The 27,712-nt window shown below is 41.8% G+C and overlaps 2 protein-coding genes and 1 long non-coding RNA gene across 12 annotated transcripts in view; 2 read left to right on the forward strand and 1 right to left on the reverse strand.

The window, feature by feature from the left end:
- PCDH7 (protocadherin 7) overlaps positions 1 to 4,431 on the reverse strand; it is a 404,329-nt gene extending 399,898 nt beyond the window's left edge. For all 10 annotated transcript variants that reach the window (XR_012131774.1, XM_036994720.2, XM_036994719.2 and 7 more), the window contains exon 1: positions 397 to 4,431. Coding sequence is in view for 9 of the 10 variants with exons in the window: in XM_036994720.2 (XP_036850615.1) it covers positions 397 to 3,567 (3,171 nt within the window). In the remaining variant the exon portion in view is untranslated. The remainder of the gene's footprint in view (positions 1 to 396) is intronic.
- LOC140849646 (uncharacterized) lies at positions 2,579 to 26,764 on the forward strand. Its single transcript, XR_012131775.1, has 3 exons — positions 2,579 to 2,711; positions 22,721 to 22,889; positions 26,075 to 26,764. It is a non-coding gene; the product is annotated as an uncharacterized lncRNA (long non-coding RNA).
- Positions 3,797 to 6,077, forward strand: LOC108396359 (uncharacterized). Its single transcript, XM_017659155.3, has 4 exons — positions 3,797 to 3,964; positions 4,085 to 4,264; positions 4,417 to 4,796; positions 5,005 to 6,077. Exons 1-4 carry the CDS (start codon positions 3,797 to 3,799, stop codon positions 5,444 to 5,446), a joined length of 1,170 nt encoding a protein of 389 aa, XP_017514644.2. The 3' UTR covers positions 5,447 to 6,077.
- Positions 26,765 to 27,712: the final 948 nt, after the last annotated feature.

Here is a 27,712-nt window from a genome sequence, read left to right on the forward strand (position 1 = left end):
GTAGTAACTTTAGAAATTTTCTCTCTGGATGCAATTATCTACTTAGTAACCACAAAAGAAAATATCTTCAGATCAAAACTAACCATTAAGCAATATATACATATGTATTCTAGAAACAGAAAATGTAGAATGAATTAGGACTGTCAACGACAAAAAGAAGGGCAAAATACTGCCCACTTTGAATATATTCTTTGGTAGCTTAGTAAACATTGGCCTTACTTGCAAAATACAGTGGTGCACCTTGTGTAGATTGCCTCTACTAAATTAATGGTGTATGAATTAATATTGAATTCTTAATCACAGCTTTCAAAGAAAGACAAAACTTTACAGTAGGTGCTCTGTCTCAGAGTTATCAGCCCTCTCTGGGACGTTAAATATATTTGGGATGCATCTTACCTGTTTGCTGTACTTGTTATTGGTTTGACAGCTGTACTCAGAGCAATGATCTGATCCAATTGAAATGTTGTCTCCTGCTCCCACAAATGTGTTGGCTGGTGGTAGATCTTGTACGGCCTGGTGTTTTTTTCCTGCAGTTGGTGACTGGGGGTGAAGCTGGACAGTAGGCAATGGAGAACTAGATTTGTAATGCCTGGCCAGGTCAGGACTGCCAGGCCCACCGTTAACAGATCGGTATCGCCCCATGCTCGGGCTATCTGACAGCTTCTCATTGACACTGTCATACCTCTGTCCATTTGGTTTAGAAGCTTCTACAGTGACAATGCTGCTGTAGAGAGGCTGCTTAGATTTTTTGTTTTTCTTGTCCTTTTTAGGCTTTTTAGATTTGTCATGCTGTTGGGGTGTAAAAAAGTCTTCGTGATCTTTTTTGCCGGCTTCATAGCCATTTTTATTTTTGGACCGGCAGTACCTTGCCATCACTACAATTAAGATGATTAGAATCACTGTCATAATTCCAGCAACCACCCCAATGACAATACTGAGTCTCTGTTTGCTAATTTCATAGCTTGGGTCACCAGCTATGTCCTGGGTGAGTGGCGTGTGCAAACTCCTGGCTATCTGGGAGTCAATCACAGTCGCGTTAGAAACACTTTCATTGACAAACACATGCACCAGAGTGGTGGTGGACTGGGAAGGCTGCCCACTGTCATTCACTTGCACCACCAACCTGTGCAAGCCATAGTGCTTTTGGGTCAGTTTTCCCACTAAGGAAACCACACCACTGGTGGAATCAATTTCAAACAGTTTGAAGGGATTCCCTCCCACAATGCTGAAGTTAAGGTCTGCATTGATGCCATCATCACTGTCTGTTGCCAAGACTGTAGCTACTACTGTCCTGACATTACTTGAAGGTGGCAGCAAAGTGTAGGAAATGTTTCTGGGAAGGGTAACCATGGGAGCATTGTCATTCTCATCCATCACAAAGAGAGAGACTGTGGCTGTGGCTGATCTGGGAGGATCTCCCCCATCCACAGCCTTAACTCTGAATGTGTATGTGGTCTGATGTTCCCGGTCAAAAGACATTGTGGAATAAATGGTCCCCGTGTCATTTTCAATGGAAAAAATGTTACTGTTTTCCTCTATGTACAGGCTCATTTCCGCATTGCGCCCCTTGTCAGCATCCATCACCGTGACCATCCCCACGGGGCTGTTGGGCTGCAAGTTTTCTTTCACATAAAAGGTAAAGATGTCCTGCATAAACTTAGGGTCATTGTCATTCTTGTCAGCCACCTGCACAATCACCGTGGTGCTGCCCTGCAGCACCGGGGTGCCTTTGTCTTTGGCGTTAACTTTAAACTCATACCTGTCAGTCTGCTCGCGGTCCAGCACCGTATTGACGAGGATGTCCCCTGAATCAGGATCGATGGCAAAAATCCCCATCACGGAGGAGTCCAGCGAGTAGGCGATCTCTGCGTTTTTCCCGCTGTCCGCGTCTGTCGCCAGCACCGTGGCCACCCTCTCTCCAGGGATGTTGTTCTCGGGAAAGTAAACCTCCACCACCGATTGGCCAAAGACGGGCGGGTTGTCATTGGTGTCTCCCACCTTCACAACCAAGGAGTTGTTGCTGGAGAGGCTGGGGCTACCAGAGTCTACCGCCACTATGACCACGTTGAATTCCCGGGTGGTCTCATAGTCCAACGGGGCCGAGGTGTGCAGAAAGTACTTTTTCTTGTTCTGGTCGCCCTCCGTGTCGCTGGCCGGCTTGAGCTGGAAGGGCACGTCGCCCACCACGGTGCAGGTGACCACCCCATTCTCGCCTTGGTCTCGGTCGGACACCTGCACCAGGGCGATGGGGGTGTCGACCAGTACGTCCTCGGCCACGTTGGCCACTCCGTCCTTGAGGGGGATGCGCCCGATTTTACGGATTTCAATGGACGGTACGTTGTCGTTCTCGTCCTTGATGTTGAGGACCACTGTGGCCTTGTCAGTTTTAGGGGGCTGCCCGCGGTCGCGGGCCATGACGGTGAAGCGCAGCTGGTTCACCTCCTCGCGGTCGATACGGTGCAGAACACTGAGCCAGCCGGACGTCTCGTCGAGGCGCAGCAGCCGCCGCACGGACTCCGTAGCCGCCCCAAACACGTACTCGATCTGCCCGTTAACCCCAACGTCCAGGTCAGCGGCACGCAGCTGCAAGATGGGGGTCCCCGGGGCGCTGTTCTCGGCCAGGTCAGCCTCGTACACGCTCTTCTCGAAGCGGGGACTGTTGTCGTTCACGTCGGTGATGAGCACCCGCAGGATGGCCTGAGAAGAGCGAGGTGGGTCGCCCCCGTCGCGCACACGCAGGGTCAGCTCGTAGGAGTCGCGCTGCTCGCGGTCCAGCGCCCCCTTCACGATCAGCTGCGGCTGCTTCTCGCCATCCGGGGTGTCGGCCACCTGCAGCTCGAACACGCTGCTGCGGGCACCCGGGTTGGTCCCGCCGCCTCCCTCCGGTGCGTCTAGCCGCCGCTTGGAGCCGCCGGGGCCGCCACCGCTCGCGCCGTTCCCGCCGCCCCCGGGGTAGGGGGCGCTGTCGGCAGTCCCGGCGCGCCGTCCGTCGCCGCCGCCGCCGCCCCCGGGCTCCTGGAGCAGCTCGTAGCGCTCGATGCCGTTGCGGCCGAAGTCACGGTCGGTGGCGGTGGGCAGCAGGTACAGAGTGCCCACCGGGCGGTTCTCCTCCACCGTGAGCGTGAGCACGGGCGACGGGAAGGTGGGCGTGTTGTCGTTGATGTCGAGCACGATGACCCGACCCTCGAACAGGTCCACCCAGCTCTGCGACGGCCCGATCACCGACACCTCGAAGTCCAGGAAGCACTCGTTCTCGTCGAAGATCATTTGACACTGGGGCAGCTTCTCGCGGTCGATGCGCCGCTCGCTCGTACTCAGCTCGCCGGTGAGGTTGTCGATCTTCAGGTACTCTGAGCCCGACTCGAGGCTGAAAGTCACCTCACCCGAGCCGGTCACGATGCCTAGGTCCGAAGCCACGTTGCCGATGCGGACGTCTGCGGGGCCCTCCTCGGCCAGTCGGTACCGGAGGAGTTGCTTGGCGGCCGCCAGGCTGAGCGAGAGCGGCAAGAGGAGACAGCAGCCCAGACACCAGCCGCGCGCCCACCCCGCGGTCCGCATCCTCAGCATCTTCTCGTGCTGCTGCTGTTACTGTGCCTTCTAGTCACAGCCCCTTCGCTCCCGCCTCCGGGGCCGGCCGCCTGCCCTTCTCCCAGGCTTCTCCGCTCACCGGGAAGGAAGGAGAGAGAGGATGAAGAGGGAGGCGGAAAGCAGCGTGCAGAGTGGCCAGAGGGGAACAACGATAGATCCTTTTTTTTTTTTCCTCCAGCTTCTTCCGAAAGTTATTGTTTCATAATTCATGCACCGGGTGCTAATCGCCCGCTCGCCCGCCGCCGTTCAGTCGCAGTACTCACAGTTCACGGGACACTGCGCGCCGCGGGCCCGGCGCCCCCCACCTCCCCCAGAGTCATTCCCGCAGCGGGCGGAGGTTCCCGGGCTTGGGTCTCCGCTCTGTCGGATGGGGTCGGTACCGCTCCGGCAGGCGGGAGGTGGAGCAGGGAAACGGTGGGGAGCGTGCCGGCAGCTTCAGCCGCTTGGCAACCCTGTTCTTGGCTGCTCCTCGAGTTGAGTCCAATTCACGTTCCAGCCACTCACTCCAGACCCAGATTCTGCTCCGGCTGCCCAAGAAAACGGGAGTCGCTTCCTACACGAGGTGCCGGGGCCAGCAACAATCCAGTCTCAACTCCGACTCTCCTCTGGCAGCGAGGAAACCAGTCAACAAATAGAGAATGAAAAATCCCCGGCAGGTCGCTTCAGGCACCCTGCAGTTTAGACCACTCGCGTCACACAGCAGTCCGCGTCCGGGTCTCCCCAGCGCGCCGAAGAGCAGCTCGAGCCATCTTCAGAGAGTCAGTCCTTTCTCACCCCCAAGAGCTCGGGTTTCTCTTTTTTCTTAACAACTCTGCGCAAGGTCATTAGTCACGAAGCCGCCTCCTGAAACCGCAGCAGCCGTTCGCCCGCGGAGGCGAAGGCTGGGCTGTGCGCCCCGCGCGGTGCCCAAGTTTGGGTTCGCAGCCGCAGAGTCCGTGCCTTTCCTCACCTGCATTCGGCCCGCATGTCGGAGCACTGGGATCTGCAGCGCTGTGCGCGATTCGGGGAGGAGATTGCAGCCTCTCTCCCCGCTCCCTCTCGATCCCACCCCTCGCTCCCTCCCTCTCTCCTCCCTCTTCCTCCTCCTCTCTCCTCCCTCCTCTCCTTCCCCCTTTCCCCTTCTCCCACTCTCCAACACGCTCCCTCTCCTTCCTCCCAGTCCCAATACAGGCAACTCGAGCTGAACTTGATCCCTTTGCAGTTCAAAGGTGAGCAAACTCGACTCGGTGCGCAGGCGATGTCGGCCTGGCGAAAAACCTTCGGCCGCCCCACCACCCCCACCCTAGCGGCAATTAACAAAGATGCCCAATTCTGTCCGGATTTCCGAAGAAAAGCCAAAGCATTAGGGAGGGGAGTAGAAGGGGAGGAGGAGTTAGAGACAGCTGCCAAGTAGCTTAAAAAAAATTTTTTTTCCAGTTTGCCAAGGGGAGAAAAAGTGCCAGTTGGTTGTTGCCTCGGAAGTGCCCTGACACGGCGGGTGAATTCCGCAGTTGTCTCGTCCCCTTTCGCGTCTGGGAGAGTCTGGGTGCGGGCGCTCCCGCCGCCCCTCGGGCTGCCGCGGCTCAAAGACACTGAATGGCAAGTGGGAAGCTCCCGCTCGCTAGCCGGGAGCCGGAAACCCGCAAGTTTGCCCAAAGTGGCGGTTGCTGCTGGAAGCCCGCTGGCTCGCTCTCGGCTCAAGCTTGGCTCTGACGCTGCTGATGCAGCGGCGGCGGCCGACGCCGAGCCGCCGAAACTACACACTAGCAGAGAGGGAGGGAGGAGTGCCGTGGGGAGGGAGACAGGAGGGAGCAGTAGCCAGCCGCCCCGCTCCGGAAAGCTCAGTTTCAGCTCTGGGGGCCACTTCAATCGTGCATAATCCCAGCCAGTCTTCTTCAGCCAAACCCTGCCCTCCTCCCCAGCGAGTGCAGCCTCTGTCTTCTTGAGGGGGCGGGGGGAATTGCTTTCCCTCCCTGGGGCTGGTAAATTTCCTCCTCGCTTTGACTAATGCACAGTGCGTGTGTGAGTGCTCCGGTGCGGGTGTCAGGAAACGTTTCCCCTTCTCTCCTTCTCAGACGCTGCTCCCCCCGCCCTCCCCGTGTCTCCAGTTCAAGATTTATTATCTTAGGACACTGCTAACGGTGGCTTGGGGGACCCCGCGTGCACCCAGGGAGCCACGCTGGTGTTCTGAGAAACCATTGTGGGTTGCAGTGGTTAAGAGAACATCAAACTCCAGAGAGAGCGGGAGAGGGTTCCTTTTTTTTGGCAGCGCAGACGTCGGAGGGCTGGGGGCGGGGGTGGGGGTGCCTGTCTTTGTTTAAATGCTTGGCATTCCTGTCATCGCGCTTGCTTATGGGGGTAGACCGTGAGTGCGCGCGCGCCTGGGGAATAAACACATGTTGGAAGCCTAGATATTATTTCTGAGGATAAACCTGCAGCCTTTAGTAACTGGCAAAGTGTAGCGTCACCTATCTGAATAAAAGGGAAATAAACTTTAATGGCAACTTTGTGTACCGAAGTGTCCCTAACTCCTTTTCTCTCCTTTTGACTTTGTGTCTCTTGATCGTACATGGTATTCCCCCCACGCAAGGCTTCCCCAGTTTTCAATCTCGGCCACCGAAGCCCGGCTTATCAGGTCTCAGTTCTGCTTGTGTTTTCTGAATTGAAGGCATTTACTCTTTATTTCAGCTGCTGTTAAACAAGGGGTTGAGTTGGTTGAGGCGAACGGGAGATATTTGGGGAGAATTCTTACCATCTCAAAAGCCCGTTTGGGCTGCTACTGGGATCTGGTTGGTCCTCAGCTCATCTGCCCAACCTTCAGGCGTATGAAGAGCCCCCCCCCCACCACCACCACCACCAAAGGAAAATTTAAAGCGAAAAGAAAATAGGCGTCCAGAGTGGGTACTTCTCCTTTACGAGACCTGTGTGAGCAGGCAGAATGATTTAAACAAGGCAAACACCAATAAAGTCTCCGAGCAGATGCCGCGCGCGGTTGTTTGGGCGGGCACAGCCAGCAGGAATTGGAGGAGAGGGGGAAGAGACTTCCAAGCCCTCGCTATTGGGAATCGTGGAGGCGCAGAGGTGGCAAGTGTGTGAGGTATGTGCCAGGGAGCTGGAGAGAGTATTTTCCAGGAGGCTAAAGCAGTAGCACTTAGGGGCCAGAAGCTCCTCCTCCTGGGCCAAGCCGTGAAACCGGCCTCCCCCTCCACCCCGCCCCCACTCCGCCGCCTCGGTCGCCGCCGCCGCCGTCGCCGCCCGAACCTCTCAGCTCTGTATCTGCAGCATCAGCGAGAAAAGCCCCGCGCGCAGACTCAGTGCGCACCGCCGCAGTCTGGAGCGGGGGGCCGGGGTGGCGGCGAGCGCTGCAGCGCTTTCGCTGCCTGCTAAGTGACAGTAACGACAAATACCCCTTATACTTGGCCAACTCAAGTTTATCAGAACGCCGGCCTTCCGCAATACCCGACCCGGTTCTCCCTTTTCCTAGAGCGTCCAAGGCGAAAGAGGGCAGCCGTTTACACTCCGCGGCCCTGCGCCTGTGCATTCCGATGCGCGGCAATATGGTGCAGTGCACTCAGTCCCCTCGTCGCCTGTGCTAAGATTTTGCAAACTTCAAGCAGCCGCGTGGGTAGAGACATTGTGCAGTCCCTGTTCCCTCGCTAGACCATAAACTAGCACAAGCCCTTGAGCATCTTCAAACATTCTCCCACCGCTCCAGCGCGCAAACTCCAGGCACACACACACACTAGGCAAAGGGCGAAGGACTGGGAGGCTTTTCCCTAGCGCGCTGCAAATTTCTTTCCAGATGACCAGGCAAAGGGGGTGGGGGGATGTAGCGCGTCCTTCACAGTGGAGTGGTTTCCTCAGTGCGAGCAGGAGGTAGTCTGCCGCCCTCCCTACTCTCATCCCTACCAACTCCACCCCGGAGCCAAGCCAGCGTGGGAAATGGGTCCGACGTGTGCGGCATGGAGAACAGCGCTGTCAAGACTGCCGGGGCCGGGAAGCCTCCGGACTTTCTCCCCCACTCCCACCCCCAGCAGTCCTGGGCTCAGACCTTTCCGCGGGGGCAGCCGTGGAGCCGCTCTTTGGAAAGGGAACGGAACGGGCGGGGAAGGGTGTGCAAGAGGTGAGAGGAGCCCTCGGGGCGCCTTTGCAGCGTCTGGCGCTCCCAATCCTCTTCCGCCCCCTGTCTGGGGACTGACTCTCCAACTCCAGCCTCCCGCCCGCGTGGAGGATGAATGGAGGCGAGAAGCCGTTTGCCCCACCCCCGCCCTATTTCCGCAGTCATACAGCCAGTGTCACGAGTGCTCAGCAGTTTTAATAAATGGGACCGCGGGACTTAATCCCAGCCCCCACGCCTCTCCTCTCCCCACTCCCCGACCTCACCCTGGGAATACGACATCCGGCTTCGCTCCCACCCACAAACCCCGCCCGGCTTTTCAGACCCGAGACTGCAGTTATCTTCTCAACCTGAGAGGAAAGGGTTTAGAAGGAAATGGGATCGAAAGTGTAACCGGCTGCAATAAATTAAAGAGCCCGCTACTTGTGCTCTGGAGGCCAAAACTGGAGAAAACGAGACCAGTGTCCTGAAACCTACGTTGGTCAGAGTGTTAGCACGTCATCGTTTTTATGAAACAAAATGTTTGACAGAGTGCTGAAATGTTTTTTTTTCCTGTTTTTTTTAAGGACAATAAAAAGAAATGTCCATTTGTAACCAAGATGTGAAAAAACTGAATTGACTATCGTTCTAATAGACATCTAATAAATGCTAGACCAACGATTCTTTTTTTATGCCAAGCATCCTATCAACTTAGACTAGTCAGTATTTTTTGTTTTTTGTTTTTAAATAATTTACCTACTAACCTTGCTGGCTTAGAAGTGCTTTGCAGTTAAGAAATTTCAGTCACTGAGCTGAAAAATAGCATTCCCAGTCCGTGATATAGTTCAAGCCTCAAGTAAAGACGGGAGAAGTAACAACGAGAACAAAAGTTTATGGGTAATAATACGAAGAAGTAGGTGCCGGAGATAAGATCTCAGGGGGCCTTTCATTATTATAGACGCTGTATTCCCAATAATACAAGAAAAAGGTTAAATACAGTAAACATGATAGCCAGTTCTGGAAAGAAATATAAAGCACTTTGACGGGAAGGGAGAAAGTGACTCAAGAACTCCACCAAGGGACAAACAAGGGAAATGACACCCCTACAACTACAAATCTATTGACCTTTCGTCTTTTTAAAAAGACTGTATCCACTTACATATGTGTAGATATGTTTTTGAGCCCTATACAATTAATTATTTCTCCAACTACTTTTGATAAATTCCATAGTCTTCTTTCTCTAAATAATTAGAAGTAATTGTCCCTTAAACATACACCATTTCAAATAGTAAATATGACTGCATAGCTGTTGTCTTATAGCACATATGATTCTGGTTCTTGGGACTATGAGACACTTAAGGCACATTTCGCGGCCTTAAATCTATGCTTGTAATATTAAAAAATGTAATAGACTGAAACGGCTAAATAATTCATTGCAATAACAGACTTTTTGATGGACATTAAAACTCAGCAGTTTAAATAAGGAAACCACAGATTTTCTTTTAAGGAGGTAATAACTGCTTACATCAGTGGTTATTTAATTCGTCTCCAGCCAAGAAATAGAACCAGTTGTGTTATTTAAATCATGAAGTCATATTATGCAAAGCCATATACAGTATTGCAACATATCAATAAAACAAAAACACAAGCTAAGAACTAAACTAGTAGTAGACAGCATGTATACAATCTATTGGATAACTATAAGACATTTCCACAAGGCCAGTATACAAACTCTGTTAACAGAGAAAAAGAAACTCATGAAAATCATTTTGTTTTTCTAAATGCCAATTCATTAACTGTGTGACTTGCCAATTTAAATAGTGTTTTCAGTTTTACGGTGACACTTGTTAGAAATGATTTTCACTTTAAGCTTAGCACAGATTGAGAGTTGATTTTTTTCAATTTCTTAAGTTTTAAATGCCAAAACATATGCAATATAGCATAAATTTACAATTTATGCTATATATATGTATGTACTATATGTATAAAGATTTGGTCAGTTACTATAATTAACAGATTGTTTTTTAAAATGTAATTTATGGATTTTTTTCCATCTTTACACTAATTTTTATGTATTCACAAAAATCTAAGCTTGGGACAGAAACAGTATCTTGCCGAATCTGAATGAGTTTCTGGGAAAAAGACACTCAATAGGTGAAAGCAGTGTATCCTATTATTTGTGGCCATCTGAAGCTGTTCCCCGTCACTATATTGGTAAAAATTGAACATTCCAATATCCCCTTTGAAGCATGAACTTGAGACATTTGGCATTTCCTTACTATCATGGCAGGATATGTCACTCTGCTGTGAATAATGAAGGCCTCTAAGCTAGATAATATATTAAGGATTTGGGGGAAAATATCTCATTATAATGACATGCACGAATATAATACTCAAATAAATGATCTTGCGTGTACTAAGAATGGCTGAAAATTTTGAATTAGCTTTAAAAGTTTTAGCTTCTAGGTTGAACTATGCTAACTAATGACTTTTTATGTTAATTACCAGTATCAGCTAGTACAAAACTTGAATTAATCAAATTTAACTGATTGCATTTAGAAAATACAAAATGTGGAATATTTCCAGAGTAGGTAATATAGCAAGTTGGACTGACTTTTGGCAGCAATGAAATTTCTAATGATAAATGCTTCTTCTTGTATGATAATCACTGGTACCTTTCCCCAAGTATTTCTGACTTCTGGATCTAAGGTAGGAATGCATTTATTGGTCCCCTTGCGGCTAGATGAGTCCATTGATAAGTTCTGGGCAATCACCAATGGAAGCTAAGTTCACTTCCAAAGTCAACATGGATGGCTGAAATGAAATCATTGGTCAACACTGTCAGTCAAACTGATGATTAACCTGATCTAGGACCATTACCTGGAAGCTGTCAATAAACCTCAGGCTGACAATGACTTTGGAAAGTAGCAGAATGTTTTAAATGCCTGTTTTAGCACTTACTTGATGAATTATCCAAGAAAACGTAGATTAAAAGGCCTACCTAGTATACAATATGGGTTTCAACAGTACATCCCTATAAATCAGCAATTGAGCTACTTAGCCATAGGTTAAACTACATTTTCATTGGCAAGATAAATTCTTCATAAAGCTATGTAAATTTATATTGGTGACTTTTAACATTAACAAACATATTTTATCTAGTTTCTTTTTTTCCTATGGATTGATATGGAGTTACTCTGAATAGAACTTTCAATAAAGGATTGTTGACTCATAATGAGATGGAAAGATAACAATGATGTTATGTATTTATATTTGTCTATTTATTTCCTGTTTTGGCTGCATAACTGATTATCAATATTGTCTCCAAATGACTGGATACAAAACCCTCTATACTGCTGTGAACTGAAGCTTTTAACTTGGTGTTTTAACGCATTATTAAGCTAGCAGCCATGATTACTACCAGTATATATGATCAGTAGTATGTATCTGAAGAGAGCACGGAAAGGTATACCAGATAATTCTGTTTCTGAGTGTATGTTCCTCTCTCCAGTTGTTAGTGAGGGCTTGATCATGTCTGCCTACTAGGAGGGAAGAAATAGCCTTTTCCATGACATCAGATATAAAGCTTTCCTTTTCATCTAACAAGTGGGAAGGTTTGCTTTTATCTTTCTTGTAAAGCAGATTTATTTAAAACATAGGAGAGACGGTGAGAGAAAAACATGATAAAATTAAAAAAGTATCAGTGAAACTAAGACAGTGCCCCAGTTTCTGTTTTATTTTGTCCTATAAAATAGTATTTTCCAAAGGTCTATAAAACAATATTACCTTCAACTACAAAAGTTACTCTCTAGGCATCCTGGTCAGTGCTCTTCAGTCTCTGAATTACTCTCATGGGCCGACTTAATGTGATGCTAATGAAGCTTTAGTTTTAGGGTATCTCACTTGCACCGACCTCCTCCAAGGCCTTGGGGTGAGGGAGTGAAATAATGTGTTTGCACAGTCATTTGTTTTTGAGATTTTCAAGAGTAAGAATTTTTAAGCACAAAAGATTAAGAACATTACTTTATTCCCCTTCAGTTTCCTTCGTCACACTTCTTGTTTAAATGGTGTTAGAAAGCCCCAGGCATTTTGGGGATCTAGTTAAGGGAAAACTCAGACCTGAATACATTCTAATTAAGGGAAAGCTGAGATGGGGATATATTTAATTTGGGTGTGTTAAGGTGTATTTTTGTGGATTCATAGTTGAGTTATTGCTAAGAACCATTATGCACATTAGCTTCCAAGACTTGGCCCCATATCCACTGTGGTGTCACAAAGGTGCCAGGCCACAGCTTCTACTGTGAATAGAATATTCTCCAGTGGGGTATCAAGGCTTAAGTGTGTGGAGCCAGAAACAAGTCTGTAGAAAGTTCATCCAGTTACAGGTATCCTAGCTTTCCGAAAGATCACATTACGCCACTTTGCTTTTATGAAAGACATATATTAGTGCATGTTTTTGTTAGCCTAAAGAAATCTAAGGAGGATTTTCACTTTTAGAAAAAAAGACAAGAAGCAAAAATAGCATTTAGTGTTCATTTTGCAGCAAGTCCAGCTCTTGTAGACGCAGTGTGCACCCCAGCAGCGAGACTGGCACAGCCAAGCCCCTTCCTTGGGAACCACACTCAACATAAAGCCTCTGTAGCATTTGAACTGAGTCTGTGAGTTAAATGTGCTTTATCTCAATTTATTTTGTGTATTCATTAGCAAGATATGTCCTAAGATATTAGAAAAGCCTAGGAATGCTCAAAAAATTTTCCATATAAGTTAATGGTAATTGCTTTATGCAGTTTCAGCTTATGAAAGATTTCATAGAAATACTCTACTTTCAGATAGTGGGTAACCTCTGTTAGACATGCAAAATTTCATTTGGAGAATGTGCTTCCCACTGATGTCTAATTAAAAATTCTCTTTGGTCAGGATTTAATCTGTAAGGCAGAAGATACATTTAAAAACACACTATTCTTGGGTGTGTGTGTATGTGTGCAGTTCCTAAACAGAAATTGTACAAATATAGAATTTATCAGTATCCTTATGGTTGAGGGCACAATATGTAGCAGTCCTGCAAATAGAGTCTTTGTTTCTGTAGTTGGGGACTTTTGCTTCTAGTGTATTGGAGTTAGTGTATGTGCCATATTTTTTTTCTGACAAAGTCTGGATCTTTGACATGAAGTAACACACTCTATATTCCTGAATGTAGTAAAGATATCCTAAAAAAACAAGTGTTTCAGTTACAAACTCTTACAACTATTCATTATTAAGTCAATATATGTTATATTTATGCGACCTTGAAGCTGGATACAATGCAACATTTTAAAAATTGAACACTTTAATTACTCTTCTGTATGATTTAATTTCAAAATGACTCCGTCTTTTTTTCAGAAGTGTCCTCATATCAAAGTTGAAAAAGTATTACAGAGCTATGTCAGCCCACTGATTAGTTAATAAATTATGGTTTTATAGGAGATATTGTGATACTTGTTTTGTTAGATTTTTAAAATATGGAATTTCTTATAACTTGTTTTATGATTTTAAATAGGTATTTGTTTTGTATATATTTCTGTATCATATTTTATATCCTTTAAATAAGTTTATCCTGCTATACTTATATTCTTTTTAGAGAGAGGCCACCAAAATTATATAACCTTTAGATCCCACAAAACCTGAAACTGTCCTTGCTTATAATCATTAAGAGTATAAATAGGGAGTAGTTATGAGTAAAACATGGACATCAAAGATTTTCCACAGTCACAAATTCAATTCGGCAAAACAAAAATAGATAGTTAAACTTTACATAACCTAATTTATAAGTAAATACTGCTTAATGATTTTTTCCTAAGGACAATAATCGTATTGCCATAACAAATAATTATTGGTTCATTGGTTCATTGTTGGTGCTAGAACTTGCTAAAGTGGTAGCATGGTGAGAAAAAGTTGGGTGAAGTACTTGGAATCAAAGAAACTCTGAATTCCAAGACCTCCATCTTGGGACCTTGATTTTGATAAATCTCCCTGAGTTCTGTTTTTTTTTTTTTATCATTTATTTCTTCATCCAGCATGTATTTACTTTTTACTTGACAACAGGGTCTGTGTTAAATTTTGAGTATAAGTAAAACCCAAATTCCTGACTTTAAATAGCTATTTTAATTCCATTGGTATACTGAGAATAATAAGCCACCTTTAAAATAATTTTGGGTAGCAAATATGATAACTTTTTAAGAGAACCTGGCACTGCCTGGTAAAAAATTAAGTTCTTAATAAAACTTATTTTTCCTTGGTTCTATCAATCTTCTAAGGATTTAGGGGTGAATATCTTAGATTTTATATGATTTTCATTTCTACTTTGTATGGATTTTCATAGTTTAGAATTGGAGTCATTTACATGTGTATTGCTCTTCATTTGCTCAGGGGTCAGCAAACTGTAGCCTGCAGATCAAATCTGGCCCTTGGCTTGTTTCTGTTTGGCCTCCTGAGCCAGAATGCTTTTTTATACTTCTAAAGGGTTGTTAAAAACAAACAAATGAGAATATCAGACAGGGATGGCCTGTGGTCAGCCAAGCCTAGAATATTTACTATCGGGCCCTTAACAGAAAAAGTTTTCTGATGTCATTTTTTGGAATATCAATTTCATAAATATTGTGGCAATACTAAAACATAAAGTATTTCACATTACAACATAAAAGGAATTACAGCAATATGCAAGTGCACAGAGAGAGCACAGGTTGCTAAGCTCTGTATGTAAAGCTCCAGCCCCCTAATGCCCTAACTCAAGTACACCCCACATCCCATTACATAATCCATCTATAAAGTGATAAGCTGCTTGCATTATAATACGAAGAACCTATAGTGTGCCTTGTAATATATCAAAGGTGGTCATTCCTCCCACAGAGTTGATTCCCTGTCCCCTCTCCTTGAATGTGGGCAGTTTCGATGGCTAGTTTTACTGGTAGAACAGAGTGGAAGTAACACTATGCCAATTCCTGTCCCTTGGAACACTCTCACAGGAGCTCTAAACTGCCATGTGGGAGACCAGTTACCCTGTGGCTAGCATACTGGAGAGGCCTCATGGCATGTATGCACTGTAAATGACAGTTTCAACTGAGCCCTGCCTTCCAGTCATCTCCTTCAAGGTGCTGGAGAGGAGTCAAGCCATACTGGACCCTCTAAATGAGTCCATCTGACAACTGACTACCATTGAGTGGCTGACACAACAATGACACCATGTAGAAACAATGAATCACCCACCTGAGCCTTGTCCAAATTCCTGACCCACAAAATATGACTGAGACATAATAAAATATTCATTATTTTAAACCATTGTTCTTCAGGGTAGTGTGTACCCATTAATAGCTGAAATAGATAACTGGAGTGTGAATATTCTGTTTGCAAATTTAATGGATGCTGAATGTCAGTATTAAATTTAATATGATAATTGTTACCATATTGTGGCTCATCTATGTGCTAGACACCCTTCTCAACATATTTCATAAGGTTATCACTTAATCTTTGAAGATTATCACAATATAATAACACTATGAAGTTATTTCAATATGGAGATTTTTTTTTCTTTCCAGTAGCACAGAAAAGGGTACTGAAAATTAAGGAGGATAACTTTCTTAGTAACCCTGTGAAGTTACTAGATTATAGGGATTATTTCATCTATAATAAGATGAGGACACAGGCTAATGAGGTTAAGTAATAACTTACTCTGGTTTATTATAACTAATACAGTATAATAGGGAACCGATCTAATTAGTTTATGAGCTTTTACCCTTAAGCAGACAAAACAAACATCCTTTTTGTTTGTATTAGTTTAACTAATCTATGTGTTCCTCCTTTGTAAAAACCTGTCTTCAGTGTAGCTGATCTTAACTGACAGTCTACTCTGAGTTCTCTGGACTGAAATCTAGAATAGGTCTGTATTTAAATGCACTTATCTCCTTTATGTCCAATCAAAGCACATGTGCCTTTTGCTCCTAACTTTCAAGGGCACCACTTTTAATTCAAAATGTTTTGAAGGAAATATTCAGACCAAGGAGCTTTATCTCTGAAGGTGACACAATCAGTATTTATGGAAAAAGCCCATTCATTGATATTTCATTTCTGTTTCACTGTAATGTTTTTTTCTTTGTGATCCATGCTACAGCAGTAGTGTTGTAGTGAGTTCTCTTGGCATTTTCTGAAAGAGGCTCTTTAAGAGAGTTATAATAATATAATTTTTGTCTGTAGAGCACCATTTTATAACAATGACAAGAACAATTGGTAATATTGATTGGGCACTTTTATACCAGCTCAAATTCTAAGCTCTTTACATATATTAAATTACTTAATAAAGAATCCAATGGATTAATATACATAAGATTTCAAATTTCAGTGTACTGTTTTTGGCCTCCTTTTGTTCTCACATCTTCTGTTATGGTTTTGGCCTTCATTATATGCCTAAAAGGCAGGCAAGTAACCTGACAAAACTGTACTCTACTGCAAACTGAGAGTGTCTTATTCATAAGCATCCAAAATTACTGGATAGTCATTATTCATTATTCACCAAGCTGCATTCCTGACTACTTTCAAACATAGGAAGAAGTATACTTCCATTGTATCTACACATCAGAGTGGCCATGTGAATTGCTCTGGTCAACAATATATGAGAAGAAATGATGTGGGTCTCTTCCTGGTAGAAGTATTTAAGAGTCAGCATACAATTCTCACCCCAACACCACCCCAGCAGTTGAAGCAGGGCAATTTACCTACATGCACACCTCTCATGCTGCAGGAAAAGGATTCTGACCCCTCCTCTGTGGAATCTGAAATGCTAAAAGGTGGGGGCCCATTGGGGGCCCTTGACGTACATGCTTAAGCAGAACAAAGGAACTCTTACTGAGAGAGAAACAAAGATATTACCACACAAGGTGATGAAGTGTGTGGACAGGCTGTGTGGGCTCTGATCTCTTGGAAAGGAACCAACCGTTCCAGGCCCAAGGCTCATTCTTGTGAGGCTGAGTGGGATAGACTGCACACAATGAGACTCTCTTTCCCAAAAGGGAACATGATAACACCAAGGAATTCCATGCCGGTGGACCCATTGCTGTACTTTGTTTGCTGTGAACTGAGTCTCTTGATCAGAAGCAATGCTGAGTGGAATACCATGACAGTAGGTAAGGCATTCTTTAAGTTGATGGATCATAGTTTTGGCAGAGGCACTGCATGTAGGGAAAGCAAATCTGTACGTAGAGTGTCTCTTTAGGTAAGAACAAAATACTGCCTCTTCCCTGCCGTGATGGAATCAGTCCAGTGTAACCAACCTGCCACCAGGTGGCTGGCTGGATAGCCTTGGGGAATGCTGTCATATCACATACTCAGAGTTGATCTTTACTGCTGGCAGTTTGGGCTCTGAGCAGTGGCCATAGCTAGGCTGGCCTTAGTGAGTGGAAGCCCATGTTCCTGATGCCATGCATCCCAGTCACCATGGTCCCTTTGGTCAGGAGCCCACTGGGCAATAACAGCAGTGACTGGGTAAAGAGGCTGACTGGTATCTGTAGAACAGGGCATCCTGTCCACTTCCTTATTACAGTACTTCTCTGCTGAGATCACCTTTTGGTGCACTTTCATATAGGACACAAAAATCTCCATGTTTTTTGTCTATTCAGAGAGATCTATCCATATCTCTCTTCACTGAATTTACTTATCAATTTTCTAGTCATGTCTCTTTCAAGTCTGTGACTGTCCAGCTAAACCATTGGCTGTAGCCCATGAATCACTGTAATCATACTTTTGGCCATTTCTTTTTTCCGTACCAAGTGAGCAACAGGTGCACTGCTTGAAGTTCTGACCACTGCTGTTCATCAGTGTTCTTCAGGCATGCCCCGTAAGGTTCTGTAGTGCTCTAGCCATTCACTTTCAGGTGGCCCCTGCATATTGTGCAGAACAATCTGTAAACCAGACCCAAGTTTTCTTTCCCTTTGCCATTTGATTGTAGGGAACACTCCATGAGACTAGAGATACAGATTTGAAGAGAGAAGGCAGTGTAGCAGGAGTCGGCATTCGGACCACTACTTCATGTACCTTACTTATGTTATCAAGGCCCACTTGGACCTGAGCACATATGTGTCTTTCCATTTGATGATAGAATATTGCTCTACATGCTCCATTTCATGGCTTGGTGTGTCAGATAACACCCAGTCCATCATGGACAGCTCAGGTCACATGGTAACTTGGTGGCCAATAGTCAAGTGTTTAGTCCCTACTAAGATGTAATAGCAGGCCAAGTGCTGTTTCTCAAAAGGACAGTAGTTATTTGCAGAGAATGGCAGGACTTTGCTCCAATATCCTAAGGCCTTTTGCTGTGATTCACCTATCAGGGCCTGACAAGACTGCAAACAACATCCTTATTTCAAGCATCACTGGATCTGCTGGATCACATGCCCCAAATGGCAAAGAGCAGCTTATATAGCAGCCTGGGTCTGTTGTAGAGCTTTCTCTTGTTCTGGGCTCCACTAAAAATTAGTATATTGGGTCAATGTAAATGAGCCTCTGTAACACACCCAAGTTTAGCATATGTTGCCCTTAAAATCCAGAGAAGCTAAATAGGTACTGTTTCTCTTTAGTTTGTTGTAAGGACCAGAGGCAGCATGTATCATCCATCATAGAAGGAATATCTTAACATGCCTCAAACCACTAGACTCCCAGAAATTTTACTCAGGTAGAAGGTCCCTGAACTTTAGTCAGATTTATTTACCACTCTCTGACACATAAATGTCTTATCAATTACTCTAGAGTAGTTGCTACTTCTTGATCACTATGTCCAATGAGCATTATGTCATCCATGCAAAGTGCCTGTGTGATATCAAATGGAAAAGAAAGGTGATCAAGATTACCATGAACTAAATTATGATGTAAGACTGGAGAGTTTATACACCACTGTGGTAGAAGAGTAAAGGCATATTGTCAGCCTTGGCAGCTGAAAGCAAATTGCCATTATCGACAAGGATGGAGTAAAAGTTATTTGCCAAATCGATAACTGATCTTAAGAACCAGGGAATATTAATTTGCTCAAGCTATGAAACAATGTCAGGTATGTCAGTTGCAATCGGATTCACCACTCTATTAAAATTAGAATCCACTGTCATTTTCCAACCTCCATCTGTCTTCTGCACATGCCAAATAGGTGAGTTGAATGGGGATGTGGTGGGAAATAGCCAGAGGATGAGTTGGCAGATCCACTGGGCCCATTGTGAGACAGACCTGAGCTAAACTCCATTGATCATCTGACGTCTGTAAATTCCTACTCTGACTGGTGGACCACAGGGATGTTTTTGAGTCTCTTGGAATTAGTGTCACTTCAGAGTTAGTGTCCAGGAGTCCCCAAGAGGTCCAATTATTTCATTTTCCCCAGTGTACAGTTACCCCAGAAAAAAGGCCATAGGTCCTTTTGGGAAAGGCTGGGAGAAAGTTTAAGCATCCACATTTTTGGTGGTTTACAGGGTCCTTACTCAAGGGAACCAGGCTGTCCGTTCATTCAAGGGGTGCTGGGTCTATAAACTAGCTTAAGTCAGGGAATTTATTGAGGGGTGTTACTCTCTGTTATATGATTCAGGTTAGACTTCTGCTCACTTGACCAAGAACTTTTCTGCTTACACAAATGAAGAATTTAGTAGGCATCCTAACTATTTCATTTCCAAGAATCAACCAAAATCTGCCAGCCAGTGTCCTGAGGTCTGAGTGAGCCAAACTACCACAATTCCTACTACAAGGTCTAGCCTACAGAGAACAGTAGTCATGGAGCTCTTCAGTTATGCCAGGGCTCTCCTCATAAATGTATTTCTCAAAGTATTAGTGAAAGGCATGTCTTTTGGACACTTCCAGTGAGGTGGAGCATGTCTTGATTGACAAATCCACTCTAATATTCCAATCTTCCTATGCCTTTTAATCTTTTCCTTGCATTAAACTAAGACAGGTCTGGCATTTCCAGACCAATTAATCTGGACACCTCTAGGTCTGAGTTTCAGCCAACCAACCAAATTGTTGGATCTCTTTCTAACTCCCCAAGCTGCAACATTAAATGTAGAATCTCTGCATAATGAGCCTCTTTCTATAAATTTGGGCTGACCCAAATTTGTGTTCCTTCCACCATTATCTCATGCTCTTAATATTCATTTGCACATATGTTCCCAAGATTTTTGTCCATTAGACAAATATAAATTAGAAAATTCAAGTAGTTCTTTTGGATGGTAGCACATGGGCCACACCTGTACCTCACCTTTAAAGGCTTGATGGAACTTGAGTCTAGCGTGAAGCTTAGAAGCAAAAGGGGGTGGTACAGTTTGCTTCTGAAGTAACTCAACATTGTCTTTCATGGCAACTACCACAGGAAAGGCCATTACACTTTCCTCAGGCACTGGGTGGAGGGAGGACTCTCTCCTAACAAGAAGGCTTGTCAGAATTTAGGGGTTCAATGTCCCTGGCTTCAGCAGGGTCTTCCCACACATCCCCATTCCAACTTTCAGGATACCATTCCTTCCCAATGAGTGCCCTCATTTTTATAGCAGACACTCTGCAAAGGTGGGAGCCCAACTTGCATTGTAATTCAGCCAGTCACAGGATGATAGTCTGTGTGTTTTTCAGCAGATTCAGCCCTGCAACTGCTGGAGATAAGGAACTCCTTGAGGGTATCTATAGAAACTTCTGGGTCAGTTAAGGGCCCTTGAGCTGGAAATTTGAATCTCTGAGCTCATCCTTTTCTTTTCTTAATCTGTTTAGCTACAATAGGAGCAACCAGTCAATCTCATCGTGTTTGTTAGTTTGCCAAAACTGTTCAAAGTACATACAGACTTTCAGATCCTTGCTTCTACGTGGCTGATTTGGGGTATCAGTGCTCTTTATGCTACTTGGAATAGTCATTAGCATCTTTAAATCTACTCAGATTAGAAAGCCAATTCCAGAACCCCAATCAATTCAGAAAATTTATCCTTAAAATTCTGTTCCTCTGGAACTATTCTTAGTGCAAAAATCTATGTATCAGTCTCTAGAAAACCAGAACACCTATAAGATATAGCATATATATAGCCTATAGCCTATATCCTATATATATACAATATGAAAATTCTATTTTATATTATATATATGTTACATATTATATAAAAATGTATGTTATACATAAACATGCATATATATATATTATATAATATATAATATGTAGCATATATATAACATAAAATGAAATTTTTTTTGAGAGAGACAGGAATATTACAAGGAATTGGCTTATATGATCGTGAAGGCTGAGAGGTCCCAAAATTTGCAGTTGGCAGGTTCAAGGTGCATGAAAAGCTGTCATTTCAGAGAAAAGCGCACACTGGAAAAAACCATGTTCCAACTCAAGCCATCAGGCAGGAAAAATTCCTTCTTACAAAGTCTTTTTGTTCTATTCCGTTCTTCATAGCACCCTAAAACATCCTCATAGAGACACTCAGAATAATGTTTGAACAAATATCTGGGAATCCTGTGGCCCAATCAAATGGACAGATAAAATTAATCTTCACATATAAGTGTCATAAGATTGAAGCAGCCTGGGGGGTTTAGCCAATAGGTAGAGTACATAAAATTCCCCGGTCATCCTTGGTAAGGTCCATTGTACGTCATGCTGTAGTGCTTAACTTGTGCATCTTTCAGACATGTAGTAAATGTTTGGTTCAGTAACTGATAGAAAGTGAGTAAAGAGTGAAAGAATGAGAAATAATATATACATGTGGTTTTAGTAGTAACTCATTAATTGGAGCCTTATTAAGTTATTTAATACAGATGCCCTATATAGTTGCCCAAACATGGAACACTCTTTGTGGGAATGATAAATAAATCAATCTTTGCTGTTTAATGTTCCTAAGATTTAAGGAGTATTTGTTTCAGGGGCATAATGTAGCCTTTTCTGATGGATATAATCCCTTAATCTATAAAATGTGGGATTTTAACTACATTTCTAAGGTCACTTACAGAACTCACATTGTTTGATTGCAGGTTTCCCAATTTCAAATAGGAAACGCAATAATATGAAAGAAAAGCAATTGCACCCAAGGCCACTCAGCCCATTAGATGAAATTCTGGGGCTAGAATTGTGGTTTTCTAATTATCTACCCAGTGATCTATTTCCATTAGACTGATTCATGTTCTTCTGAACTCAACAGTTGTTCAAAATAAGCATTAAAATATATAGCTTATTTGGGAGTGATATTTAGTTCGAAATTAATTGATTGTTTTGCCCATGTTTACAGAGTGTTATTGGAAAATGCCAGAGTAGCTCATCTTTGGTCAGTTTTACACCTAAATTCAATTTAAACTCATGTTATTTACCTACTTTATCTGAAGAAATATATGCTGTGACCTCAGTCATTTCATTAACTAGCATGGGATATAATCACACATAAATCACACAATTAATTTGTTTAATATCAATCTATTCATGCCTTATCTTTTTGTTGGAGAATAGCACTCCTCTAAGGTCGGGCTAACTATGATGTAAATTATTAAAGACTTATTTTTGAAAGGTAGCAAATCAGAGTCCATCATCTACTAAGTGCAGTTACCTTCAAATCCATCATATTGAAAAGTTGTGCAATTACTCCTCTTACACCACTAGTGCTTTGAACTGTCTTGGATTTCCTCTTGAGGGTACTTGAGGCCTTTCTGTGACTATTCCTTTCATTCTTTGAAGGTGATATTGATATTGATTACTAGAAATGGTCATTCAGAGACTTTTTATGTGAACTAAATATGTAATAGAACTGGACAATATTAAATTTATTCAAATAATACACTTAAATATTTGTTTGAGTCTTTTGTGGTTTGTAAAAACAGCTTTGAAAACAATTATAAAAAGGGTATCCCCTAGAAATGTCAAATTATATCAGAATCATCAGAATTATCCCATAGTTCCCAAACTGACTACATTGAAGTTAATCATCCAATGATGGGTTTAGGTGTGTGTATGCATCTAAGTATGTAGTATGCATCTTGTATCTGTGTATATGTTTCTGAAGAGAGAAAGATTCATTATTTTATGCTTTATGAAAGGTATTATCTCCACTTTTGAAGCATTTTGATCTACCTTGAGGAGCTAAGCCATAAATGTATACAAAGCAACACGTCAGGAAGCCTGAGCCATTGTACTGCAACCACTGAACCAGTGTGGTGTGACATGTTGAACAGGAGATTTCTTTCTCTAGAGACTTTAAAGAAAACGGTAGGTGGTTATTTATGGGTTTTTGTGTGTTTTTTGGCTGTAGTATTCCTGGAGGTAAAAGAATAAATAAGATTAATATGAGGTCATTTCTATATCTCTAAAACTCTCTGAATGGGGCAAAATGAAAGATAGTATTAAGGGCTTGCATTAGAAGACAAGTAAAGGGAACATTAGAACTACTCTGATCATTAACTACTCCTGTAAGAGTCAGTGTGCTGCAGAAGGAATAGAAGGGCTACCACCTAAGAGAGTAATTGTGAGGATTTAATGAGATCATGTACATAAAACGCTCAGAACAGAGAAAAACATACAACTTAGGCTCCAAAAATATTAGTTTTCTTTCCGGTGCCTATTTCACACTTTTGCTGATTATTTGCCTATCTATGAGTATAAGATGCAAATGAATAATTTGGCATTGATATGCAGTATAATGAGGACATAAATAGGGAAGAGATATGATCTAATCAAAATAAGTTAGTCATAATCCCTTCTATTTGAAAAATAATAATATAATAAATTCATATTTATAGCAAGTTATTAATTTTTCATATCCATGATTTTCTTTTAGCCTCTGAGTAGCCCAGAGACTTTGGCCAGAGTTTTTATCATCATGCACTTTATGAGAAAATTTGGCTGTGACCTGCTGAAGTCATAACTCTTTTGTACTAGAGTCTAATTAAAGAGAGGTCCCATGATTGGTGGACTGCCTCTAAGATGACACCCAGTTATGTTTGCCTCTTGGTATTCCATGTCCTCATGTAGTCTTTTCCCCTGTGTTGGCTACACTTAGTAACTCACTTATAATAGATTATGGTGAAAGTAATAACTGTCACTTCCAACATGAAATTTAAAAAAGACTGTGGACTCTCTCTTGCTTTCTCATTCTCTACCTCTGGGAAAACCTGCTGCCATGGTGTTAGTAACTCCGTGGAGAGACCTAAATGGGCAGGCATTGTCTCTGACTAGTAAGTCTGCCAACAGTCATATGGAAGAACTTGGATCTTCTGAGGTTGCCCAACATCCATGTAAATGAACTTAGAACAGGATTCTGTCCCAGTCAAACCTTCAGCTGAGACCTTAGACCAAGCAGATACCTTGAATGCACTATTATGATATATTCTGAGCCAGAGGCACTAGGCAAGCCACTCTCAATTTTCCTGACTTAGAGAAACTGAGATAATAAATTTTGTTGATTTAAGCCACTAAGTTTTTGGGTATTGTGTTACATGGAAATAGGTACCCTGTATAAATAGTATTTCTTACTGAATTGTATTATTTGTCAGCTATCTTAATTTTGAAATCTCTTTGTATGGCAGTTTACAGGTATTTTTTTATCAAATTATATAAATGTTAATATTTAAAAGAATATGTTTTGATTAGTTTGTTATACTTAGATATATATGAAGGTTTTCTAACTTTCCATGTTTCAAACATCTAGTTTATATAATAGATCTCAGTTATTAACTAATTGTTGAAGTTTGGGAATTAGAGTCTTCTGATATTAACTCTGTGACTTTGGCCAAGTTATACAATTTCTTATCTATGAAATGGGACTAATAAAAATAAAAACTACCTACAGGAAGAATAAAATAATAAAATCTATATCAAGTGCTTAGAATTGTGCTGGCCCATAGATAGTGCTCAATACATATTATTATCATTCCTTCATTAAAGGAGGAAGCACAAATAATATCACAAATAAATGGAGATAGAAAACTAAGCAAGCATGAAAAAATGCAGTAAATATGAATCAATGATATTAACAAAGTTCACCAACAGAAAAATGCGCAGGATAATGTCCATGTAAAAGGACCAATCATGAACTAGAAGTTATAAGCCAGTATGGTTCTGGCATATTTAATGTGTATTGATTTCTCTTTGATAAATAGTATTTCTTACTGAATTGTATTATTTGTCAGCTATCTTAATTTTGAAATCTCTTTGTATGTCAGTTTACAGATATTTTTTCATCAAATTATATAAATGTTAATATTTTAAAAAATATGTTTTGGTTAGTTTGTTATACTTAGATATACATGAAGGTATATGTCTATTACACATTTATTTGTGTATGAATTTATTTAAGTATAAACAGAAAAGTGTCAAAAGTTTTAAATAGCATATATTTAGAGGAAATCATGTCTAAGAGTAGCTAAGATTTATGCCATCTTAAATAATGAATGGGGTGAAAACAATCAATGCTGCTCTTGGACATTATCTAAAAGATATCACCAAGAACAGAAATAACCGTTAGTCATAATGGCATTGAGAAGGAGTGCTGGGAATAAATACTGACACACAAGATAGGACTTAAAATATTTAAGGATGCTTGGATTTAGAAAACAAATTACATTTTTAAAAAATTTAATAAACACTAAACATTATCATTGCTGTTTTCATTTTTATGATCATTTTTAAAGTGAAGATAAGTAATGAAGACTCTTTGCAAGTATATCAAGTAAAATTTGAAGAATTATAATAAAAAATAGCTGAAATTCTTTTTCAGCATTTTCTAGTCTTCATCAGACCTTGTGATTCCACACAATGTGTAAATTGTAAAGATCCATAAAAACAACATGTTTTTGTTTTAAGGGAAAGATTCCTAGGGACTTTTCTCAGAATAGCTGGAAATAAAAATTGCTTTTATCAAATTTATTAAGTAATACTGTATGTTAATATTTGTAAAAGATAGTACTTACAATTTTTATAAAGAGGAGATATTCTTTTCTGCATATGTGGTATCTAAAATCACTTTCCAGATACAGATTCTTCTAAACTTTAACATTATAATGACACAGTCTGGTTAATTCTCTAGGTCTACAAAAGCATATTTTCTAGATTGTTCCTTATAGACACACTGTTTGTGCATGTGCGTGTGTGTGTGTGTGTGTGTGTGTGTGTTGTTTTGATAAATAATAAGCCAACTGATAATGTAAGGATACTTCACAGACAATGAGTACATACTAAGCCTATTCCTTGTGTCTTTCCTTTATGGCCATTGCTATTGTTAACTAGAAAAGACAGAATGATCTTTCATGATTTAAAATATCATCTAGGGATGAAAAACATATCTAATAGGATTGAGATTTATGACCATCTACCAAATTAGCTTCCATGATGGTGGACTCTGATGTAAACCTACTTGCTGATTTTTAAAACCAAATGTTCATATGTTTATTTTCCAGGAGGAAGCTTGATTGAAATTTAATGTCTCTGACAATATGAGTGTTTTTCTTCATGGACAGTAAAAATTCACAGTGGCACAGAAAGTAGAAATATTATTTGACAGCGAAGAGCAGAGCAAAAATGAAAGATGTGATATGGTGAGGTGTGCACAGTTACTGAAACAAATCTTCCCAAAGAGAAGTGAGACTCTTTCCTCATCCAACAGTCCCAGATGACTCAAAATGCATGGTCTGGTGCTGGGATTTTGGGATTTCATTCCTGTTCTCTTTCATACCTACCCTGTGATTTTTCTCCTGTCATCTTCTCTTGCTGTTCCTTTTTCCTTTGCCCTCATTTTATTTATTTTTTCTACTCTTCCTTTCTTTCTTTAAAAAAATATATTGGATTTTAAAAATTATAATAGTGATTCCTGCTACTTGGAACAATCAAACAGTACACATGTATAAAGTGAGAAAAGAAATAGAAGAAGATGTGGTACATATACACAGTGGAATATTATTCAACCATAAAAAGAAAGAAATCCTGTCATTTACCATAACATGGATATGGATAGACCTAGCGGGTATTATACTAAGTGAAATATGCCAGGTGGAGAAAGACAAATACCATGTGATTTCACTTATTTGTGAACTACAAAAACAAAACAAAACAAAATGAACAAAACAGCAGTAGACTCATAGACACTGAGAAGTGACTGGTGGTTACCATGGGGGAGGGATTGGGGTAGAAGAACGGAGTGTGTGAGGGGGATAAAGAGGAACAAAAATCTCAGTCATAATAAAAGTTGGTCATGGGATGGAAGGGCAGCATGGAGAATGTAGTCAGTGACTCTGTAATATCTGTGTTGACAGATAGTAACTGAATTAGTTGGGGTGAGGATTTAATAATATAACTATTGAATCACTGTGCTGTCTACTTGAAACCATATACATTGCATAGCAACTATACTTTAATAAAAAGATCACTTAAAAAATTAATGAAAAAAGAAACGAAACAAATACATAAATAATGTCCCCTTCTCATTCTAGTGTCATTCCCTGAGGTAACAAATACTAACACATTGACGGTATAACTTTCCTCATTTTACCCTAATGTATAAAAATACTACTTGTATGTATATATATTTTTTATTTTTGTTCTTTAACAAAATAATTAAATTATACCAGTTTGCTCTATAAATTCCTTATTTGCTTAGTAAAGAAATTTTCTCTAAGTCAATATGAACAGTATAACTTATGGTTTTTTACAGCTCTGTAATATTCTATAGTCCATATGTATTACATTTTATTCAATCATTCTCCATACAAAAATAATTTAGTATGTTGGTAGGATTTCATCATTACAAAAAATGCTTACTTTAGCAACTGGTGTTTTTATGTCTATAGAATAGGTTCCAAAAGCAAAAGTGTCTAAAACATGTTCACAATGGATCATAGACCTAAATATCAGAGCTAAAAGTATAAAACTCTCACAGGAAAATATAAATATATTTTTGTGACCTTGAGTAGTCAAAACCTTATTTATGACACCAAAAACATAGGCATAGAAGAAAAAGATAGGTAACTTGAGCTTTGTCAAAATCAAAAACTTTGTATTACAAAAATACTATAAAAAAAGTAAAAAAACAATACCCATAA

This window comes from Manis javanica, chromosome 5, assembly GCF_040802235.1.
Source record: "Manis javanica isolate MJ-LG chromosome 5, MJ_LKY, whole genome shotgun sequence".
NCBI classification, from domain to species: Eukaryota; Metazoa; Chordata; class Mammalia; order Pholidota; family Manidae; genus Manis; species Manis javanica.

What these genes read in the sequence shown, in the direction of transcription:
- LOC108396359 (XM_017659155.3), top strand. Translation starts at nt 3,797, where the DNA reads ATGCACCGGGTGCTAATCGCCCGCTCGCCCGCCGCCGTTCAGTCGCAG. An exon ending in GTCGCTTCAGGCACCCTGCA is followed by an intron (nt 4,265 to 4,416) that starts GTTTAGACCACT and finishes CAAGGTCATTAG; the next exon opens with TCACGAAGCCGCCTCCTGAA. An exon ending in GATCCCTTTGCAGTTCAAAG is followed by an intron (nt 4,797 to 5,004) that starts GTGAGCAAACTC and finishes TTTTTTTTCCAG; the next exon opens with TTTGCCAAGGGGAGAAAAAG.